At 44.4% G+C, this 19847-nt stretch overlaps 5 protein-coding genes across 6 annotated transcripts; 2 read left to right on the forward strand and 3 right to left on the reverse strand.

Moving 5' to 3' along the window:
* Positions 1-72: 72 nt before the first annotated feature.
* On the reverse strand, positions 73-2036 carry LOC108652148 (UDP-glucosyltransferase 2). Its single transcript, XM_018102242.2, has 5 exons — positions 1891-2036; positions 1298-1828; positions 803-1242; positions 637-749; positions 73-578 (listed from the first exon to the last, which is right to left on the reverse strand). Exons 1-5 carry the CDS (start codon positions 2007-2009, stop codon positions 192-194), a joined length of 1590 nt encoding a protein of 529 aa, XP_017957731.1. The 5' UTR covers positions 2010-2036; the 3' UTR covers positions 73-191.
* Positions 2037-3111: 1075 nt separating this feature from the next.
* Ugt305A1 (UDP-glycosyltransferase family 305 member A1) lies at positions 3112-5195 on the forward strand. The gene is made up of 4 exons (XM_018102776.3): positions 3112-3914; positions 3986-4401; positions 4460-4572; positions 4629-5195. The coding sequence occupies exons 1-4, from the start codon at positions 3268-3270 to the stop codon at positions 5052-5054; spliced, it is 1602 nt and encodes a 533-aa protein (XP_017958265.1). The 5' UTR covers positions 3112-3267; the 3' UTR covers positions 5055-5195.
* Positions 5196-5909: 714 nt separating this feature from the next.
* Positions 5910-7907, forward strand: dib (Cytochrome P450 302a1, mitochondrial). Of its 2 annotated transcripts, XM_089260286.1 has the most exons (5): positions 5910-5946; positions 6061-6666; positions 6737-7338; positions 7398-7595; positions 7669-7907. In XM_089260286.1, the coding sequence occupies exons 1-5, from the start codon at positions 5925-5927 to the stop codon at positions 7789-7791; spliced, it is 1551 nt and encodes a 516-aa protein (XP_089116412.1). In that variant the 5' UTR covers positions 5910-5924; the 3' UTR covers positions 7792-7907. The 2 variants fall into 2 exon arrangements, with proteins under 2 accessions (XP_089116412.1, XP_017956546.2); XM_018101057.3 differs by having other exon boundaries at positions 5915-6666.
* Positions 7831-17483, reverse strand: wit (kinase protein wishful thinking). The gene is made up of 5 exons (XM_018101054.3): positions 17191-17483; positions 12287-12481; positions 11971-12207; positions 10842-11408; positions 7831-10784 (listed from the first exon to the last, which is right to left on the reverse strand). The coding sequence occupies exons 2-5, from the start codon at positions 12357-12359 to the stop codon at positions 8875-8877; spliced, it is 2787 nt and encodes a 928-aa protein (XP_017956543.1). The 5' UTR covers positions 12360-12481; positions 17191-17483; the 3' UTR covers positions 7831-8874.
* Positions 17484-17759: 276 nt separating this feature from the next.
* Positions 17760-19726, reverse strand: Faa (fumarylacetoacetate hydrolase). The gene is made up of 5 exons (XM_018101061.3): positions 19492-19726; positions 19054-19137; positions 18863-18996; positions 18192-18793; positions 17760-18130 (listed from the first exon to the last, which is right to left on the reverse strand). Exons 1-5 carry the CDS (start codon positions 19576-19578, stop codon positions 17784-17786), a joined length of 1254 nt encoding a protein of 417 aa, XP_017956550.1. The 5' UTR covers positions 19579-19726; the 3' UTR covers positions 17760-17783.
* Positions 19727-19847: the final 121 nt, after the last annotated feature.

A 19847-nucleotide genomic window follows, 5' to 3' on the forward strand; every position in this document is an offset into this window, starting at 1 on the left:
AATTGTGCAAATATATATGTGTTTCTTATTTGTTTTTATTTTTTTTTTTTTTTTTTTTGTAATTCGAATATGTTTTTAAAGATATAATGAGCACCCGTTGCCTAGAAATTATAGCAATAACAATCATTTCTTGTATATTTAGTTTTACAAAAGTGAATAAAATATTTCATAATGCAAAGAAGGTTAGTTTCTCAATCGTGCTTGCGATGCCTCCTGCTGTGCCTTCGCGTCCTACTCCGATTATTACAAAGGCTCTGCAGGAAATATACGAGCAATATGAGAATCAGTACCAGAAATGCGATCACATCCAAGGAATGCGACTGGAAGTAGTTCAGTTCCTTAGCTGTCGAGTGCAAGTGGGCGGGGTCGGGATGACGTAACAGATACTCCACCCACCACACGGCTAGCTCCAAGGGTGGCACAGGATTATCGCGTAGACGCTGAGACCGCACTTTCATGGCCTGCGCATATTTCTTGTTCTCGGCAACCTCTCGAATGGCTGAAACCAGCTGAACAGTGGTCATATTCAAGTAGCTGACCTGAACGGCGGCTCCGGCAGAAATAGTTTGGATGAGATTCTACGGGAAGAAGATATCGTTGCAGTCACTTTCGAAATACCCTATAACGTTAACCTACTCGATACTGATCGAGGAATAAGGGAATCCCGACAATGGGGACGCCGTGCCAGGTCGCTTCTTGGGTGCTTAATCCCCCACAGTGCGAGATGAACAACACCAAAGATTTATGAGCTGGAAGGATCAGCAAGATTAGCATCTTAACTCACATGTCAGATCAAACTTACCCAAGACATCAGTTTGAGGCAGAAAATCCTTGACCAAAACATTGGCCGGCATTTGCACATCCATCAAATACTCCTTATCGAACTTCCATAGGAAATGATAGTCAGGCAATTGCCTGAAGGCCTCCACTATTTTCAGTTTAGTCTCCCTGTCCACATTCTGTGGCAGCATATTGGTGCCCAACGAAAACAGTATAGCTCCACGCTTGCCACTTCGCATAAAATCATCCAGTTCCTTGGGCAGGGGCTGCCCTGGCTTGCCCTGCATGCCGCCCACCTCGACAACGTTGGGCGGCAAAGCCTCCACATAGTCGGTGGCTGGGTGGGAATTGACCAGTGAAACCTTTGTAAGCCTCGCCAGGTCGGAAAGGGACGGCATATCGGGCCCGAAAATTGGTCGCATTATGTCGTCCAATTGGGGATTGTAGAACCAACGGCGATAGCTAGTTACAAGCACTTGATTAGTTGAATCGTCTATGAAACTGATTTTATGCTCACATTGTGTCCGCGGCAAATATAAGCGTATTATCCAAACGCTGCAAGAAGCTCATGCTAGCGTTATACAAGGTCGAGAAGTAGGGAACAAGTGCGGGAAAGTAGTGATTCGACATAAAGTCCAGGGTTATGGGCGCATTGTGAAACGCTGTTATGCCAATGATGGGCGGATAGCGGAATCTGTGCGCAAAACCCAGCAGATAGGGTCCCAGCGTATAGTCGTTGATAATCACATCAAACTCAAACTCCGGCGGATAGTTGAGCAGCTGTAGCATGCCTTGCGATGCGGCTATGCTTTTGGCAGTTTTCACGCCGAAATCATAATGAATCGGAATGGTCACATAGTCGCCGATGCCAATGAACGCGTTAATATCAACTTTGTCGGCTCCTTCCGCATCGTAAAAGTCGTAGGCACGTTCCAGGTGGATATAGCTGACATTGGCTGGGACCTTGTCATCAGCGCGTGGCAAGTCCACAGACAGTATGGTCAAATTGTGACCCCGCTCAGCCAGCTCATACAGCAATACGCTATTCCTGCAAGCGAGAATCTCCCGTTAGTCCCCCGTCCATGCTCCACAGTCACACCAACCACTTGCCATATGTGATGACTATGGGACGTCATGCCCATCAGCGCCAATATATTTGCACCCGTTGCCCAGCCAAGTGCCTGAATCGCAAAAACGACGCGAATGCCGAGACATTTATCGGAACACATCTCGTCAGTTACTGAGCCGTTGCCAAGTGGGCTTTCTGCTCTTATAGCGACTGCCACAGAGAGCTGATAAGAAATAGTTTTATTTGCAAAAGCAATTTCTCTCTTTGCTCATCACAATCTTAGCAAATCGGCTTTGAATTACATGTTTGTTTTATGTCAAACTGTTATGAATATATTGAAATATAAGAGATAGCGTTGCAGTCGAGAATACTCATTCACGGTAAAATCGTTGCCAGCTTCATTTCCCGATTGAATAAAATATATATATAGTAGATAAATATTGAATAAAAATATATACATATATAATAAGTGGATATTTTTTCTTTTTTAAAGAAACAATTGGGTTCGCACTCTTTAAAACGTAAAATTTCCTGGAGAAATGCCGATACACAATTTTCTTCATAATTCTCTGAATGCCGTCAAAATTGAACGATCATAACAGTAAATAAAGGGTTTCTGACATGCTGTAAAATACATTTGATTTGCCACGCCCGTAGTTGGGATATCGGGCACCTCTAAACACTTTATTACTTACTGAAGAAATTGCTGCTTTTCTCGATTTTCCACGTCCTTACTGGGAGTAGACACTTAATTTTTGGCTATTTTTTAAAACGAGCAAACTGTAAGCTTACTGCAAAATTAGGATATTTACACTCCGAAAATGTGAAAATTACAGGGTATTTCTCAATATGCCACGCCCCTAAAGATGCGTAAAAATAATTTTTGGGCCATCGATAGAGGAGGTTACTAGTAACTAAACTATCCAAATTTGATAGTTTAAGAGATATAAACTTTTGCAGCTTACCACGCCCCCTGTAATCGGACATATATCCGTTGAAGCTTTCTAGTCTTGGGTGGTCAGTCCAAGTATATATAGTGTCCAAAATATAGCAGAATTTGAAAAATCCCTATATCTTCAGGTCCTGTTAATATAGTTAATCAATTTCAGATCTGTCCTGTGATGGATAAGTTAATTATATATACATGTATACGCTACACTTTGAGTATCTAGAAAACACAGAGGTCAACAAAATTTAAACGTAACTAAGTCTGCCAAGCTAGACATGTCCAGTCTGAACATATGCTCTATAGTATGTATAGCATTTCGTATGTTTTGAGCGCACACTGCACTCTCCAGAAAACAAAAAATAAACAAAACAGAACTCTTATCGTTTGGTCTTGATTACCGTTATCTTATCTGAGTCGGCGGGGCCAGTGGTGAATCAGTCGCGTTGTTGCGGTGCAATCGTTTGGTAGCATGAAATCTATCGCGGCACTTTTGTCGACGCCGCTGCTGCTTCTGCTGCTGACTTGCAGCAATTGGCAACAGACGAATGCTGCTCGGATTTTGTGCATTGTCGGCACGCCGGCGCACAATAATCCTGGCTGGGTGCTGCCCTTCTTCCAAACACTCGCTGAGCGCGGCCACCAGCTGACTGTGATTGGCTCACAGATGGATGCAGACATACCTGGCATAACTAGCGTTCCGGTGAGCAACGAGTACGACGTGATTAGGAAGCACTATGTGGACGCGATGGGTCACTACCAGAACTATTGGGATATTAAGCAGCTGCTCATTTGGTATGAGGCACTGCTTGGCACCTGTCGCTCCACGGTTGAGACACTCTTCTTCAAGAATTTCAACATTCCGGAGGGCAATTTTGACTTGATTATCTATGATGCCACATATTCCATCGAATGTCTACTCACGAAGCTGCCCCAGCTGCGATCTGTGCCCGTGATGGCTCTCAGCAGTGGCAAGCTGACGACAGACCTACTTCAGTTAGTTGAAGCAGAAAACACGATCAGTGCTGCAACGATTCCGCACTTCGCCAGTCGACTTCCTCTCGAAATGACGTACTGGCACTGCCTGCAGAACCATGTCATGTACCTGGCCGAGCGATTGTAACTATGAAACTAAGCATCTACAGACTAGAGGAAGATAATCCATTCTCAATCATTCCCTTTCCCGACAGCATTCAATGGTCTGTGGTTCAGCCCGTCTTAAACGGCATGCTGGGTAACGGGTACTTCAATCCTGAGGTGCAGGTAGTGCTGCTTAACACGCATCCGGTCCTGGACTATGTGCAGAACATGCCACCGAACGTTATAGAGGTGGGTGGCTTGCACATTCTCTCCGAGTCGGAGCCGTTGCCCTTCAGCACGCAGGACTTTATAGATCGCTTTTCCGAGGGGATCATTTACATAAATCTGCCCCATATTGAGCTGATGTATGGCTTGGGCATTCAGGCGATTGAAACCATGATCAGGGAGTACGGCCAGTTCGGCTTCCTCTGGAATGTGAACAATGTGAAGGAGCTGCAGTTGTCCGAGAACTTTTACAATCTGAGGGCCATCAACGTGGTTGAAAATATGCAGCAAAATATTTTGGGTTAGCTGAGAGTCTCCTTCAACTCGGATTATATCTCAATTCTTGTATCCGATTTCAGCTCAGTCCAATGTAAAAGTATTTCTCAGTCATGGAGATAGCTTCAGCATCCAGGAATCTCTCTACAATGCGGTTCCAATTATTGTGTTGCCCTTGCTGATGGATCAGATCAATGTAAGCTAACATCCATTTATATACATATTTCAACTCCTTATCCCTTTGTACCTCAGAATGCCCAGCGCTTGGAGGACCGTCATTTGGGAGTTCGAGTTTCACCCAGTGACTTTGCAGTCAATAGCTTCTCCGCAGCTCTGAAGCTACTGATACGGGACGATTCCTATTTGGAATCAATGCAGCAAGCACAACTCAATTATCGCACACGTCAACTGAAGCCTTTAGATGTGGCCGTTTGGCATGCGGAGCAATTGGTCAGCCAGCCCAACCTCTTTAAGCATTTGTCTGTGTCCAAGTCTTCTGGAATGTTTTACCTCATTAGAAAATCTACGGAAGTTTTGATTGTACCTCTAATTTTTTTACTCTTATTCTTTGGCAATTTCATCTTTCTGATCTGGCAAAGCATAAATAAGAAGAAGGTGAGACGCATTAAAGAAAAGAAGGTAAAAGCCAAGCCACAGGAGGACAAGAAAGAAGATTAGTTATGGAATAGAGATTCAAATTATAGGTGCTTAACATCGGAACAAACCATCAAGTTATATGCAAAAATGACAAGTATTTAAATATAAATAATGTGAAAATTCTGGAAAAGCTAAATAGTTTTAGAAATCGGGATAAACTAAAACGTGACCACGCAACATTCTGATATTTCAAATAAGTTTTTGTCCAGTCTGTAAATTAAAAACAAAAGACAAGTGAACTGTATTTATTTATTTTTTTTTTTTTTGTGTTTTTTTAGTTTATTGTTCATTTAATTTATCTCATCTCATTTATCTGAAAACGTTTCCATTAATTTTCGACACTAAATTATATTATTGGAGCTCAGACTTTATGTAATACATTTTCGAGGCAAAAATTACAAAAATACGAAGAAGGAAATGTAACTAAACTTAACTACACTGTTGCGTGTTACTGAAAATATATATAATTATATCCTGAACCCATTAAAAATGGGAAATCAGAATGTAATGGTTTTGTGATTTTATTTTAATTGATTCTTGTACATAACCTAAAATTGATTTAAGTGTCATTTTGTAACGTCTGCATGATAAACGCTTACCAGAACCATGGCAGACCAGAGGACTTCATTTGACTTAAAACTAACGCACTTTCAACTAGGACCCTCGGCTAATAGGAAAATTGTATGCACGATGGTTTAGGTGAGCTGCTAGTCTATCCTGTCTACTGGACAGGGACAGAAAATATGTAAATATTTTATTCGCCGACGCCTATAACTATACAACGTTTCTTTTCGATTAATGAAGAACTCTGAAGCAGTCTTAAGAGCTCAGCTGAGGCACGCTCTCTCTCCCTTTCTCTCTCTCTCTACACCTCGCTCGTCAGGTAAACGAATGGTAGAAGTCTGCATCACAGGTAAACACGACTCTAAAGCGAGCAGATTATTGAATTCTGTTACTTTTCCGGTGACAAGTGAAACAAAAGAAGGCACAAGAAACGAAAACCCTAAATGCTTACCCATCGTAAAAGTCTGTTTCAGTTATTTTCGGGAAACGACGGCGAGCGCAGCTGAGCGGACCAGAATGCTGACGAAGCTATTGAAAATCTGCTGCAACTCGCGGCAGTGCACGTTCGCCAAACCATTTGAGGCGATGCCGGGGCCACGAGGTCCGTTTGGGCTGGGTAATCTGTACAACTACATGCCTGGCGTTGGTGCCTACTCCTGGCTGCAGTTGCACAAGGCTGGCCAAGATAAGTACGAGAAATACGGATCTATTGTAAGAGAGACAATGGTGCCGGGTCAGGAAATTGTTTGGCTGTACGATCCCAAAGACATTGCGACCCTGCTCAACGAGCGCGACTGTCCGCAGCGACGCAGTCACCTGGCCCTAGCCCAGTACCGCAAGCAGCGACCACATCTCTACAAGACCACGGGTCTGCTGCCCACAAACGGACCCGAATGGTGGCGCCTTCGCTCCCAGCTGCAGAAGGAGCTGAGTGCTCCAAGAAGTGTGCGCAACTTCGTGCGTGAGGTGGACGCAGTGACCCAAGAGTTCTTGACCTTTCTGGAACAGTCGGTTGCAGCTGGCGCAGCCATCGATATGCTACCCAAGCTAACGAGACTGAACTTGGAACGTGAGCGAATTGCACAGTTATCTATAGCCGATCCCAATAATCAATTCCATCCATTCATTGCAATCATTAGTCACCTGCCTGTTGACCTTTGGACTACGCATCCAATCATTCTCGCCCGAGGAGCAGCTTGCCAACTCCCGCTCCACACAGCTCATGCATGCCGCTGAGACCACAAACAGTTGCATTCTTCCCACCGACCAGGGCTTACAGCTGTGGCGCTTCATAGAAACGCCCAGTTACAGGAAGCTGCGGCGCGCTCAAGCGTATATGGAAAGCGTTGCCCTGGAGCTTCTGGAGCAAAATGTGCAGGGAAGCTCATTCCGATCCTCTCTGATTGCCAGCTACGCGCAGAATCCTCAGCTAGATCGACTTGATGTTGTGGGCACCGCGGCTGACTTGCTACTGGCTGGCATTGACACTACTTCGTATGCCTCCGCGTTTCTGCTGTACCATGTGGCACGGCATCCTGAAGTGCAGTTGCGTCTCCACGCGGAGGCAGTCAAAGTGCTGCCCAAGCCTGAAGAGCCGCTCAGCGCGGATGCGTTGCGCACGGAGATTACATATACGCGTGCAGTGCTCAAGGAGTCGCTGCGCCTAAACCCCATTTCCATTGGCTTTGGCCGTGTCCTCAACCAGGATACAGTGCTCAGTGGCTACTTTGTGCCCAAGGGAGTAAGTGGAGCTGAGAATGCCAACAATAATACATTACTTAAACTCTTCCCCCTGTGCAGACCACCGTTGTGACCCAGAATATGATTGCGTGTCGCCAACCTGAACATTTTCCAAATCCTCTAAGTTTCCAGCCAGACCGTTGGCTGCAGCAGCGCAGCGCTCTCAATCCTTATCTAGTCCTGCCTTTCGGACACGGCATGCGCGCCTGCATCGCTCGCCGCCTCGCCGAACAGAACATGCACGTCTTGCTGTTGAGGGTAATCTCTATCTCTCTATCTATCTACAATACGACAGAGAACAAATTTAAAATTCAAATTCCATTCCATCCAGCTGCTGCGCAACTATGAGCTCATCTGGCGGGGCCGAACGGATGTCGAGCTGGATATTGAAACTCTGCTGATCAACAAGCCAAATGCTCCGGTGCTGATCGAGCTGAGACGGCGACCTGCGTGATTTGCAATGCAAAATGAAGTGAGGGCGGGTACACCTGGAGTTCATTGTTTATTTGCCTTAATAAATGAAGTTAAATAAACGTTTCTTAAACATATTTATAGTAAAGGTAAATCATATGACTAGTGTTTAATTATATATATGTATATATATAAATGTATTTTTTAATTAAAAGGCTGCGGGTGTTTTGGTCTACATGTACTACGTAAATGATAAAGAAACCTAATCCAAATCTAAGTTTGAATACAATAGAAAGGCATACGCATGAAATTCTTTATGTGGTGTCAGAGTTGGTTTAGAATGGGTTCGTATAATAGGCGTGTCTTTTGCTGTGTGTGTGCTCTGCACTCAGGGCTGCATACTTCTCGTTCTCTTCATTTAAGTTAGCTTTCTGTCGCAGAGTCAGCCCCAGCCGACTTATATATAATCGTGTAATAAGTCTAAATGCTTTTGTTTTAGTTATATATGCTTGGGTTTATAGTTTTAAAAATCTTTTCCTAACCTGTTGGCCCGCTGAAAGCCCCATTCTGGTTGATTCTAAACCGACTGTAAACCTAGCCAGGGTACAGTTATGCCCTGTAAGCTCAATTCTATTGAGAACTTAACCTCTATACCACTATCGTTTCACTATAATCAGACTGCTTAACGTCCAGTTCAAGTCAAAAATATCTCGCCTATACTGATTTACCTGCTCTTTAGTCTTCTATATACTTCTACTCCGTACTATGCTGTTGCATCCTGTTCTAACCTATAAGGACTTTGGTTGTTTACCGCACTAAACACTACGATGATTGGTGGAAAAATACATATACTTCTAGATTTCTCTGGATCTATCTGCTATGAGCGAGAATTTGTGGATTATGCTTCTGAAAAATACAATATATTTGTTAGATATATCTGTGTGAGTATGTGTGAATGTTTTTTTTTCTCAATATCGGATTTAGGTATCAGGTCGAGAGCCGTTAGCTCTTCGTATGGCTATCGCTGAATATGTGGGCTTGATGATACTTAAGATATGAGTTCACTAAATATGTAGTTCTGCTGCCGATGATAGACTTAAAGCTCCAGCAGCAGAACCTCCTCATGCTAGAGTATATTTAACAGCGACGAGTCCATCATGCGATCATCGTATAGACTCAGGGTCTTCGAGGCGCGAGCCTTCCGCACGGAGGGCGGCACATCTCCGGGCGTTTTGACCCGCTCGCTGGGATCGCGCAGTCGTTCACTGCTGCCATGCCCACTGAATACCTCGCGGAAGACCTCCAGGCTGTGCTGGCGACGCATTTGCTGCTCTGTTGGCGTCTGCAGGTTGCCGCTGTTGCTGGTCACCAGCAGCGAGTTTGTGCGCAGGTGTCCGGGACGTCGCTTTGGAGCCCTGGAGCCGGACAGCATGTGCAGCTCGTTCTCGTTGTTGTTGTTGTGGTTTTGGTTGTGGTTCTGGTTATGGCTAATGCTCCCATTGCAGTTAATGTGCTTAATGAGACTGCTGGACAGCGAACGTGGCACTATATGAGCGGGTGTGCCGGTACGCTGCTCCGCGCTGCGGAGCTGCAGCAAATTGGCTCTGTCCAGTGACTGCAGGGGGCTCAGGTCCAGATTGTTGGGTCGTCTGAGACCACTGGCCAATTGTGCATTGTCCATGCTCTTTAGAGCCGCCACGAGATTTGACTTCTCCTCGCCCAGCTGCAGCTGCCTGCAGAGCTCCTCGGCGTGCTCCTTGCGAAACAGTTTCTTGTGGATCAGGGCGCGCACACCATGCCATCCACGTAACTTCTGATCTGTGTTCTGTTGCTTTGGAAAGCCCTGGCCCAGACTTGAGTTCTGCTTCTGCTGGCGACTGGCAATGAGCTCTTCCACGCTCACGTCGTCCTCCAGGCAGGACAGGCTCTGCTCCTGCTGGGGCTGAAAGCTGTGCTTCTTACTGCGCTCCACGAGCACAGGCGGCGTCCGCAGTGACTGAGGCGCCAGATTGCGCTCCTGGCAAGGATTGCGCCCCTGCAGGTGCGGCTGCAACTGAGGCTGAGCGTAGCTCAAGTGATTCTTCTCTGTGGGGAACTGCTGATTGGGCGGCGGCTGCAGCAGTCCGCCATCGGCTGACGAGAGCTGCGATTGGGCTTGATGCACTGCAGCCGCTGTCGTTGTCGTTGTCGTTGTCGTGTTGCTGATTGTGTTAACGAGTGTCGCCGTCGGCGAGGCCAAGTTGTTGGTGTTAAGCAGCGGACTAGCCGGCTGCGTTTGGAGACGTGGGCGCAAGCTGGACACCTCCTGCATACGCTCCTCGGCGCAAAGCGATGTCAACCTGGCGTCTGCATCGTGATCCCAGCAATCCTCGCAGGTATCGCGCACAAGCTTGGCAGCCGCACCACCGCCCCAGCCGGCAGGGAACAGTGGGCGTGCCTTGTGCCGCACCACTAGAGCCTGCATCTGGTCGAATGTGGGATGCGGACCCACTTCCTGCTCGTAGGGCGCCTTGTAGGGCGGCGTCATTTGGCCGGGAGCATAGAAGTCCGAGCAACGTGTCGCCACCTCCCACAGCACCAGGCCCAGGGCGTAAACATCCATTTGCTTGAGCGATGTCTCGCAGTCCCGCAAGTTGACGGCACCCTCGAGCAGCTCCGGAGCCATGTAGCGCAGTGTGCCCACCTCATTGATGCTCTTGGTCTCGGCCATGGCCACCTCGCCCTTGTACTCGTACTTCGAGCCGAACACCTTCAGTGCAAATCCAAAGTCCGCTATGCAGCAGCTCAGATCCGCCTGCACCAGAATGTTGCGCGAGTTGAGATCCCGGTGGGCCACGCAGGGCTTGTGCAGCTCGCCTAACCGCAGCTCGGTGTGCAAGTGGGAGAGGCCACGCGTAATGGAGCGCAGCATGCCGCAGCACTGGGTAAAGTCCGTGCTGTTGGCAATCAGCCAATCCTGAAGGCAGCCCAGTGGTGCGAGCGATAGCACCAGCTGGTACTCCATGCGACCATCCATGGTGCGGCGCTCGTCGTAGCCTAAGTGGGGAACAACAATGAATCAATGCTGATGGATGCCTTCTGCTGTAGGCTTACCATAGTAGCTGAGCAGTGCCGGACAGTCCATCAGCGGCAGTGCGTATATGTTCCTCTCATTCACGTAATACTGATGGTGCGCCTCGGGGTAGATCTTGACGGCCACTTCCTGGTCGTGCAGCATGCCCTTCATCACAGTGCCGTATTTGCCACTGCCAAGCATGCTGATCAGGTTTATATTGTCGACATTTCGCAGATTGGAACTGTAGCCGGGTCCGGATGGGGCCAACGGCGATTCCTCCGGCTCGCTGTTCTCCTTGACGCCGCGACAATACTGAACGGCCAACAGAATGCCGATTACGAGGACTGTCAGCAGACCCACACAGGTGAGCAGCGTGGTGGCTCTAAAAGAACTATGCTGCTGCGATGTGGCTCGATTGTAGATCACCAGCTGCACATGGTTCGCCAGCTCTTGCGGCGCTGGCTCCACGATAGCCACTTGCGCATTGCACAGCTCGCCGGAGCAGCAGCAGTAGTAGAGGCTGTTGTTGCGGGATGTGGGTGCCGAGCTGGTGCACTTCGAGTGGCTGCAAATGGAGTTTCGGTCTGTGTTGTCCTTCCAGCAACCTACATAGAAAGAAAGTTTCAAAGTATAATAATATATATTTGCTTCAGACAGACGGAGACAAAACGATGAGCTGAGCTGTCAGTCTGTGCCTATTTGACCTATATACTAGGAATATGTTTGGATCGAGTTTAAAAAAAAAATCTATACCTAATAGAGACTGCTCGACTAGAAAATATCTAAACCTTTCTTAGAATTGATGTTTCAATGATTCTTCCCGTTTTTCTGCTTACACAAGAAACACACAGACACACACACATAGGCATGCACGCATAAACAGTCATAGAATGCAGTATGGGCCCTCTATGGGAACTTAGTTGTTTAATAACTTTTCTGGTCGATAGACTATCTCAATGAAACTTGTAGATCGTAAAAAATTCATAAACTGAAAATTTCTTGTAAATCTGTTCAGTAATACAGAGTTTCCCTATACATTTGCTTACTACATTCATGCGGGATCCATTCTAGGGTAGTCTAAAAATGAATGATTATATTAAAAATATTAAAATCGAAAATCGGGCGGACAGCACAGCACTAAAACTTTCCCAAAAATTTCCATCTTACCCTGCTTAACGAAACGTGTGCCATTCGAGGTCTGATTCCACAGAGTGAAACAGAACGTATAGCCCTCGGTGCAGCTGCGCTTGTGTGGTTCAGTTGGCAAGGTGCCTGTCTCCAGGTACTGCTGCTGCTGCTCCACACTGAGGCCTTCGCTGCTCTCCTGCTCATAGTCGTCGTCGTGCTGTGAATTGTCGTTCTCCTTGTAGCTCATGCAGCTATACTGGCGACTGGGCGCTGGCGCTGTAGATATCCAAGACAGCGAATCAATCTTAATACATATATACATTTATCTTTCAATGAATCAATTGTGTGTACTCACAGGCCAATGTTAGAGTAATCACAAGCATTATGAACAGCGTCCCGCACCGTAAACTCCGCACTTGCGCAGTCATGTTGCGAATTTTAGATTACTTTGGATTCGAAGTGTCTTTTGCTTGCCGCTTTTGATCTTATCTGCTCTCAACTCCTCGACGCTTATGTTTATGGCATTTTGGCTGAGCAGCAGTAAATAGTGCTGAAATGAGCATTTAATCATAAACAATGCAGTCAATATGTGTGTAAGCACTCATTTCTATATCATGACCGTTCGTTTTCTTTTGTTGTGAATTGCGGATCGTACATACGCTCTATCGTATACGTCTATAAGCAAACTGCAACGCAATGACCAGTCTGGCCTGTTGCCATTGGAGCTGAAAACATTTTTATGGTTTGGCTTCAGCTTCCAATTCACTCTGTATTCTGTGGGCGCACTGTAAATTTAGCTAATGCTGCAATTTATTGACGACGATAACGACGAGACCCAATTACAAAGAGACCCGATCCACTGGCTGGAGCAGCACCACCACCGCTCGCAGTTGCTGATCACCCGCAATTGTAATAAGAGTAACAATTTTGTATGTACATATGTATATATAAAGCTGTTGTTGCGCTTGGCGCTTGGCTTCTCTATCAGTCTGTTTGTCAGTCTGTCTGTCAATCAGTAAGTCAGGCAATCATCCACCCACTTCACTGAACATGGAGCTGGCGCTACAACAGGGGGCGTTTTGTCGACATCATTGAACTTTGGAATCATTTGGTGCCGCATTCCGCTAAGCAAAAAATAAATAAAAACGTAATAGTGATCGACTAGGAGATACCCTCAACACTGCGAAGAGCTGACATTCCAATGCAGCAATTGTTGTAAATATAAAATTTTTAAATTACGCTTAAAAAATAACTCAAATTATGAATACAAAATTCACAAATCAACTTTTCAATTTTCCCTGGATCTTCTGATTTACTAGATTTGCGATTGAATGGCGTGGCACAGAGGCAATGCCAAATCGACGTCTTAATCAAGAATATACATATTTTATCCAATATCAAGAATATATTTTATGCTGCACGGGGTCTACCAGGCATTTTGCTGCAGGAAACATTGTCAAACAGTTGAATCCATTAGAAGAATTCTCAGTAAAATAATAGCAAGCAGGATCGCAATATCAACTTAGCTCGATGAGCTTAAGGGTCTGCCACGTCGCCTTATGCATGTTACATTCATTTGAACGAAACCATTATACCCATATTCCCATTTCCAATGTGTTCAGTGTATAAGAAACACTCAGCAAAAAATCGTATGTACGCAATAATTAGCCTGAATACAAAGAAATACTTGGCACATTATCTAGGTTTTATTTTTAATATGAGGTAATATACATAGATTCCAATATATGTATGTATATACTAAGCATATCCGCTTTTTAGTTTCCCGGCAAAATTCTATCTCTCAGGCCATGTAATAGAGACCCCAGATGTATACAGAGTCAATGAAATGCGCTTAGAAAATCGTTTCAGGCATTCAATTTTTCTCTCAGTACACATCAGACATACAGAGCATATATGTACATATGTATGTACAGCTGCGAAAAATAAAATAGCACCACTTGCATATTCGAAGTTTGAGGAGTTCTCCTGGACACATTTATCAATGTATTGATGTAATTTTTTCACTCAGATAAGCAGAAATGAATTAGTTATTACGGCAAAAAAGAATTATCACAAAAATATTCATAGTTTTTATATAATTCAAAAAATTCTCAAAAAAGCCGAAAAAATGCCGAAAAAAATAATAGCACCACTTTTTCATTTTGCGCTAAAAATTATTTAAAAAATTAAAATGAGTAAAAACTTTTAATTTATAGTTAATGACAAATGAAAATAAATATACTCCCTTAAGTTTAGCATTTATTTGATTTGCCTTTGTTAGCAATTAGGGCTGCCCAACGCCCAGACATGGATTCAACCAAGTCCTGACATCGTTTAAAGGGAATTTTAGCTCAGGACTCCTAAGCGACTTCCCAAAACTTTGCATTGCTTGTATTACATTCAGAAACTATTTTCTGTCATCTGCCCACAAATTTTCGATTAGATTTAGGTCCGCCGGCTGTGCAGGTTAGTCGATTGAGTTCTCCTGGAACCATTCCTTCGCTTTCCTTCCGGTGTTTTTGGGGTCATTGTCTTGCTGGAAGACCCATTTTAGTGGTATATTGTATCCAGCATCACTTATTCCAATATATCAACATAAACATGTCGGTCAGTTATGGTTTTGATCCAATGAATTGGGCCTACACCATAGTACAAAAAGCAACCCCATACCCTTACATTTGATCCTCCACCTTTAATGGTTTTTGTTGTACGTCTAGGGTTGAATTGCAAGTTCTGTGGACTTCTAACGTTGGACCGCGATCCCTTTCCACCAAACATTATCATCTTACTTTCATCAAGCCCAAGAATGTTGCTCTATTCCTGCGCAGACCAATATTTGTGATCCTTTGCCAATGCCATCCGTTTAGAAATGTGTTTTCTATTCAAATATGGTACTTTTCTTGAACGGAAAGCATTTAAATCGTAATGTTTTAAGTATTTCCGTACTGTTTGGTCTATTGCTGATATGTTTAGGTCCTTTTTCAGTTGAGTAGCCGACTTAAAAGGATCTTTTTTACTCACGCGAATGAGTCAAGTCATCTGTTGCTAGGTCAGAACTCAACGCTGTCCGCATTTTTCACCATTTTTTTATGGATTAATGCATGGTGGATCTTTTTATGTGAATAACCCATCAAACGACCAACTTTCCTGTGAAAATTTCGACCCGAAATCAACTTTTTGATTAGATTGCGTTGTTCGGGGGTGCAATACTTTCCATGACCCATTTTTTGAAAATTTTTACAAATTTTGTAAATTTTTTAATTAAAATAGGTATATAAACAACAAATCTTATCAATAAGTGCTTTTGAAGATATGTAACTCTGCTAAAAATACAGGTTTTCACTCGAAAAGTAGTAGTGGTGCTATTATTTTTTTCGGCATTTTTTCGACTTTTTTGAGAATTTTTTGAATTATATAAAAACTATGAATATTTTTGTAATAATTCTTTTTTGCCGTAATAACTAATTAATTTCTGCTTATCTGAGTGAAAAAATTACATCAATACATTGATAAATGTGTCCAGGAGAACTCCTCAAACTCTGAATATGCAAGTGGTGCTATTTTATTTTTCGCAGCTGTATGTACATACATATTGATACTGCGAAAAGCCTTATGCTTTGGAGTGGCGTCTGTGACGCTAATTGGAAATTTTGCATTTGGTTTTAATTAGGCGTATGACTGAACTGTATTAAAATGTCTTCATACTTTGCGTGAACTGATACACATTGGTGTGTGGCTCACCTATCAAGGCGCACACGCGTTCAAACTATTGTATAATTACGTTTTTGAGTTATGTATGTACATACATATGTATGTATGTAGGTTCTTCAGTGGCGGGTTAAAATGGGTTAATTACTTTGCAAAGTGGACCGGAGCCTTCACACGATGTTTAGTAGTAATAATACATTTCCAATGAATGCAATGCAGTCAACTCTTTGATATTTATGCATGTATGTGTGTGTGCGTATGGAAGCAATTGACTATCATTGACGCCGTCAGAGCTTAACGAACGAAACAGAAAGCATTGTCCCTCAATTTATGACTTGCTGCTGATAAGAATCACCTAGCAAATAGAGATGAGTAATTTGAAGCGAATCGTGTCACGGTGGCACATTCTGGAATTAATTCTCCTAAATATTGGAGTAGATTGGACGAATTGGTCTACTCTTAATTCATTATATAATTTATGTAAGAAAGTTCTTTGCATAGAAATTTATGTTCCCCGCCATGCACGATTCACACTTGCTGGCAATTCAACGTCCTAAGGAGTAAGTAAATATAAACATGGAAATTAATTGTGCAGCTTTTTGCTTTATGCCTTGTATTCGCCTGTTATCGTCAATGAGAGTGGCCGCCGCAGCCGGCGCGTGCGTCCAATGAGCACGAGCACCACAACGAAAGCGAGAGAGAGGACAGGAGAGAGCGTGAGCGAGAGCCAGAACAGACCACTTCACAGTCCAGACATGGCACTCGGCCCTCTCCCGAACACATGCGCACGATGCATGGGCACAGGCATACGAGAAGCGCAACTGGCGCGCCAAAACAGGTTCCATAAGTTGAGTAGCGGGCGCGCCGGCGGGGCAAGGGCGAGCGTCTGTTCCAGCATGACAGCCGACGGCGCCAGTTAATTGCAAACTTTTTTATAGCCATTTGCTGTTGCGTATCTTTTTACTCGCAGTTGTTGTTGTTGAGGCTGTTGGGGCACTGTGAATTCTACTGATTAACTTTTTGCATGCTGAGCATGTGGTGTGTGTGCATGTCTCTCTCTGTGTGTATGTGTGTACTTCTCTGTGCATCTGCCGCCGATTTGTGGATGAAATGTGTGTATGCAGAAAATCAATGCAAGCAAGCACAAGCACAAGCACAAGCACAACAGCAATAGCAACAACAACAACAACAACAGCGAAGGCAAACGACAGAGAAGTGGATTGTTCGGTATTTTAAAGGGTCCTGAGTCTGGTTTCGAGTGCACCAGGGTGGGTGGGCGCCAAGCTCAGACGTTCGCATGTCTGTTTTCGGTTGTTTGTGTGCCTTTGAGCTTTCTGTGTGTGTGTGCGTGCGTGTTTCTGTGTGCGTGAGTGCGTGCGCAGACCTACTACAAAATTGATTTTTCCAAGTCATTGCGAGTGGTTGCCGCACACGAAATTTGAGAAAAATATTCACATAATATTGGAAAACAACTGGCTTTAATGGTCAAGCACAAAGCCGTCTTTCAGATAACAAAAAAAAAAATTTAGAATAAGGTGGAATTCATCTTACACTTTTAACGGGCTTTCAAGACATGTCCGCACTGCATTAACACAAATTTTATTTGTTGTGCTTACTCTAATATTTGACTGTTCTTTTATTAAAACAAAACTAGAAGTGCAGCCATTTAGATAGCGTACGGCGCCAATGGGTTTTGTGTCATATTATTATCTTATTTAACTTTTTTTCTAATTTTATTCCCCCTTCTTCATTGAATATTATACATTTGTTTGCTGCGCGCGCGACGCTTATAAATTACTTTTGTCTTCGCCGTCGCTCACTGAGAACTGACTGACTGACTGACTGCGACTTAGGCGCCAGCAGTGCCGTCGATGACGGCGGCGACGCCGGCAGCATTCGCATATTTACGAAGCAGCGTGGAAAGGCGCAGACACCGCTTGGCGCTCTCAGGGAACGCTCGACTTAAGAGCGAGAGCGTGATAGAGAGAGAGAGAGAGTGGTCAGAGGCAAAGAGTTTCAGTCACTTGTTGATTGCAAGTGGAGTGTGCTGACAGATTTATAGATTCAGATTTCTTTATTTATATACATACATATATGTAAATAAATTTGTATTTATTTACACATGTATGTATGTGTAAGCATGTTTATTGTTCCACTGGGTGAGCCGGCAGCACTTGACCAGCGCAACTGCCAAAGCCAATGCGCAGGCCATTTTTCTCACAGTGCCCACGAATGATGACCTCATCGTAGTCCTGCAGGAATTTTCGTGTTTTGCCGCCTTGAAGGTCCACGGTCTTTGTGCCACGCCAACACAGCTCCAGTAGCGAACCATACGAGTCGGGTGTTTCGCCGCTTATCGTGCCAGATGCCATTAAATCTCCTGGCCGCAAATTACAGCCGGTGACCGTGTGGTGAGCGATCTGCTGCAGCGGAGTCCAATACAGGTGCTTAAAGTTGGACTTGCTAATCAGCGACTCGCTGTCATTGGCAGCTATGAATTAAGAAATTTGGTTAACCAAACCTAAATCATTCGAGTACCTTGTAGATCTTACGTTTTAGGGAAACTTCCAGATTGATATCAAAGTTAAAGGGAATACTTTGTCTTAGGTATGGTAGCACTTCCGGTTCCTGTGGAAAGTTATTGATCAAAAATGGCTTCAGAGCGGCTGTCGTCACCACCCAGGGAGATATGGTGGTGCCTAAATTCTTGGCCGTGAACGGACCCAGTGGCACGTACTCCCACTTCTGTATATCACGAGCACTCCAATCGTTCATCAACGTAAATCCAAAGACATTCTGCCAGGCATCGTCCACCTTGATGGGTTCGCCCAGTTGGTTGCCAGGGCCGCCTATGAAAAATGCCATTTCCAGCTCGAAATCCAGAAGCTTGCATGCTCCAAAGATGGGCTTTTCAGCGCCCTCGGGCAACGTCTGTCCCAATGGTCGGCGAATGGGCGTTCCCGACACAACAACCGAGCTGGCGCGTCCATGATAACCCACTGGTAAATGGCGCCAGTTGGGCATCAGAGCATTATCTGCACCCCGGAACATTATGCCCACATTGGTGGCATGATGAATGGAGGAGTAGAAATCAGTGTAGTCACCAATTTGCGCTGGCAAATGCAGTGAAATCTCCGACTGAGGTATAAGAGCTCTAGCAAAAGCAATAAACAGGAAATTAATTAGTAATTCGACTCGAATCGAAGCTATCTAGATATCCTACGCGCTCCTTAAGTCCACATTCTGCTCCACTTCTGAACCCTTGGACAACAGTCTTTGGGTTTGAGTCCTCACTTCATCCCACGCTTCGTGACCCAAGCTCATCAACAAGTTCAGCGTCTCGGCCTGCAGAGCAGCCTAAAGAAAACTCAGCATTCCAATCAAGCAGTTCAGCAAGCAGTGCCAAGTACATACCTGCAGCGGGGATGCAAACAAATGCGATACAGCTTTTAGATCCAGCACATAATCACCAATTGCAACGCACAGACGATGGACGGGCTGCAAATACGACCATAAGAAATTATACGATATTCAGCTACGATATTCAAAGATAAGCAGGTGTTATACATAGCAGTAGCTGTTATGACTATGGAAATCTCAGATTGTTTTCGTAAACAAACTAGTTTTGATATAATTTAACATGCAAATGATATGCACTAAAGCGGTCTTTGTTCTTAATTGATAGACCGAGCACATGAGAAACTTCTTTACTGCCTTTTTTATAATATTCCATGTGACATTCGTTATTAAATATGACATCTCACATGTTTTTTCGCATATACATTTAGAACATAACTTAAAATAAAATAATAGTAATTTTAAATTAAGTTTCCTTCAATTTGAATTACTCACATTCGACTCTGTGGAGAAGACAGCATATGGTAAATTTTCCAAGGGAAAATCGCTGCCGGCTGGCACTGGCACGAAGCTTACTGACATTTTATTAAATTTTAGACGAGTATCAACTATATAACTGAAGAATTTAGAGTTTCCGAGCAGATGTGTGCTTAGTAAACTGATTAAAATGATAGCCGCAGCAGAGAGTGTGCTTAACGCCAGAGTGTCGATGACAACTGAGTAGCTGCTCCCAAACATCATTCTTTATATATCGTAGGTATGCTGCTCTGGTCGCTCTTAAGCCGGTTGGGCCGGTTATCATCAGCTCTTAGCCAAACAAGCCCCTCAAATCGGTGGCGCGTGCAGAGAGG

The sequence above is a fragment of the Drosophila navojoa genome, chromosome 4 (genome assembly GCF_054131105.1).
Source record: "Drosophila navojoa isolate 15081-1374.11 chromosome 4, UAZ_NAV_1.0, whole genome shotgun sequence".
NCBI classification, from domain to species: domain Eukaryota; kingdom Metazoa; phylum Arthropoda; class Insecta; order Diptera; family Drosophilidae; genus Drosophila; species Drosophila navojoa.

Excerpts from the sequence above, each read along its gene's own strand:
- LOC108652148 (XM_018102242.2), bottom strand. The coding sequence starts at position 2,009 with ATGTGTTCCGATAAATGTCTCGGCATTCGCGTCGTTTTTGCGATTCAG. Across the intron at positions 1,243-1,297 it reads ATATTTGCCGCGGACACAAT|CTATCGCCGTTGGTTCTACA; the intron begins GTGAGCATAAAA and ends GCTTGTAACTAG. Across the intron at positions 579-636 it reads TATTCCTCGATCAGTATCGA|AATCTCATCCAAACTATTTC; the intron begins GTAGGTTAACGT and ends TTCTTCCCGTAG.
- Ugt305A1 (XM_018102776.3), top strand. The coding sequence starts at position 3,268 with ATGAAATCTATCGCGGCACTTTTGTCGACGCCGCTGCTGCTTCTGCTG. Across the intron at positions 3,915-3,985 it reads ATGTACCTGGCCGAGCGATT|CATTCAATGGTCTGTGGTTC; the intron begins GTAACTATGAAA and ends CTTTCCCGACAG. Across the intron at positions 4,402-4,459 it reads TATGCAGCAAAATATTTTGG|CTCAGTCCAATGTAAAAGTA; the intron begins GTTAGCTGAGAG and ends ATCCGATTTCAG.
- dib (XM_018101057.3), top strand. The coding sequence starts at position 5,925 with ATGGTAGAAGTCTGCATCACAGGTAAACACGACTCTAAAGCGAGCAGA. Across the intron at positions 6,667-6,736 it reads AACGAGACTGAACTTGGAAC|TCACCTGCCTGTTGACCTTT; the intron begins GTGAGCGAATTG and ends TGCAATCATTAG. Across the intron at positions 7,339-7,397 it reads GCTACTTTGTGCCCAAGGGA|ACCACCGTTGTGACCCAGAA; the intron begins GTAAGTGGAGCT and ends CCCCCTGTGCAG.
- wit (XM_018101054.3), bottom strand. The coding sequence starts at position 12,359 with ATGACTGCGCAAGTGCGGAGTTTACGGTGCGGGACGCTGTTCATAATG. Across the intron at positions 12,208-12,286 it reads GATTACTCTAACATTGGCCT|CGCCAGCGCCCAGTCGCCAG; the intron begins GTGAGTACACAC and ends GGATATCTACAG. Across the intron at positions 10,785-10,841 it reads GGCACTGCTCAGCTACTATG|GCTACGACGAGCGCCGCACC; the intron begins GTAAGCCTACAG and ends TTCCCCACTTAG.
- Faa (XM_018101061.3), bottom strand. The coding sequence starts at position 19,578 with ATGTCAGTAAGCTTCGTGCCAGTGCCAGCCGGCAGCGATTTTCCCTTG. Across the intron at positions 19,138-19,491 it reads TCTTCTCCACAGAGTCGAAT|CCCGTCCATCGTCTGTGCGT; the intron begins GTGAGTAATTCA and ends TCGTATTTGCAG. Across the intron at positions 18,997-19,053 it reads TGTTTGCATCCCCGCTGCAG|GCTGCTCTGCAGGCCGAGAC; the intron begins GTATGTACTTGG and ends AGTTTTCTTTAG.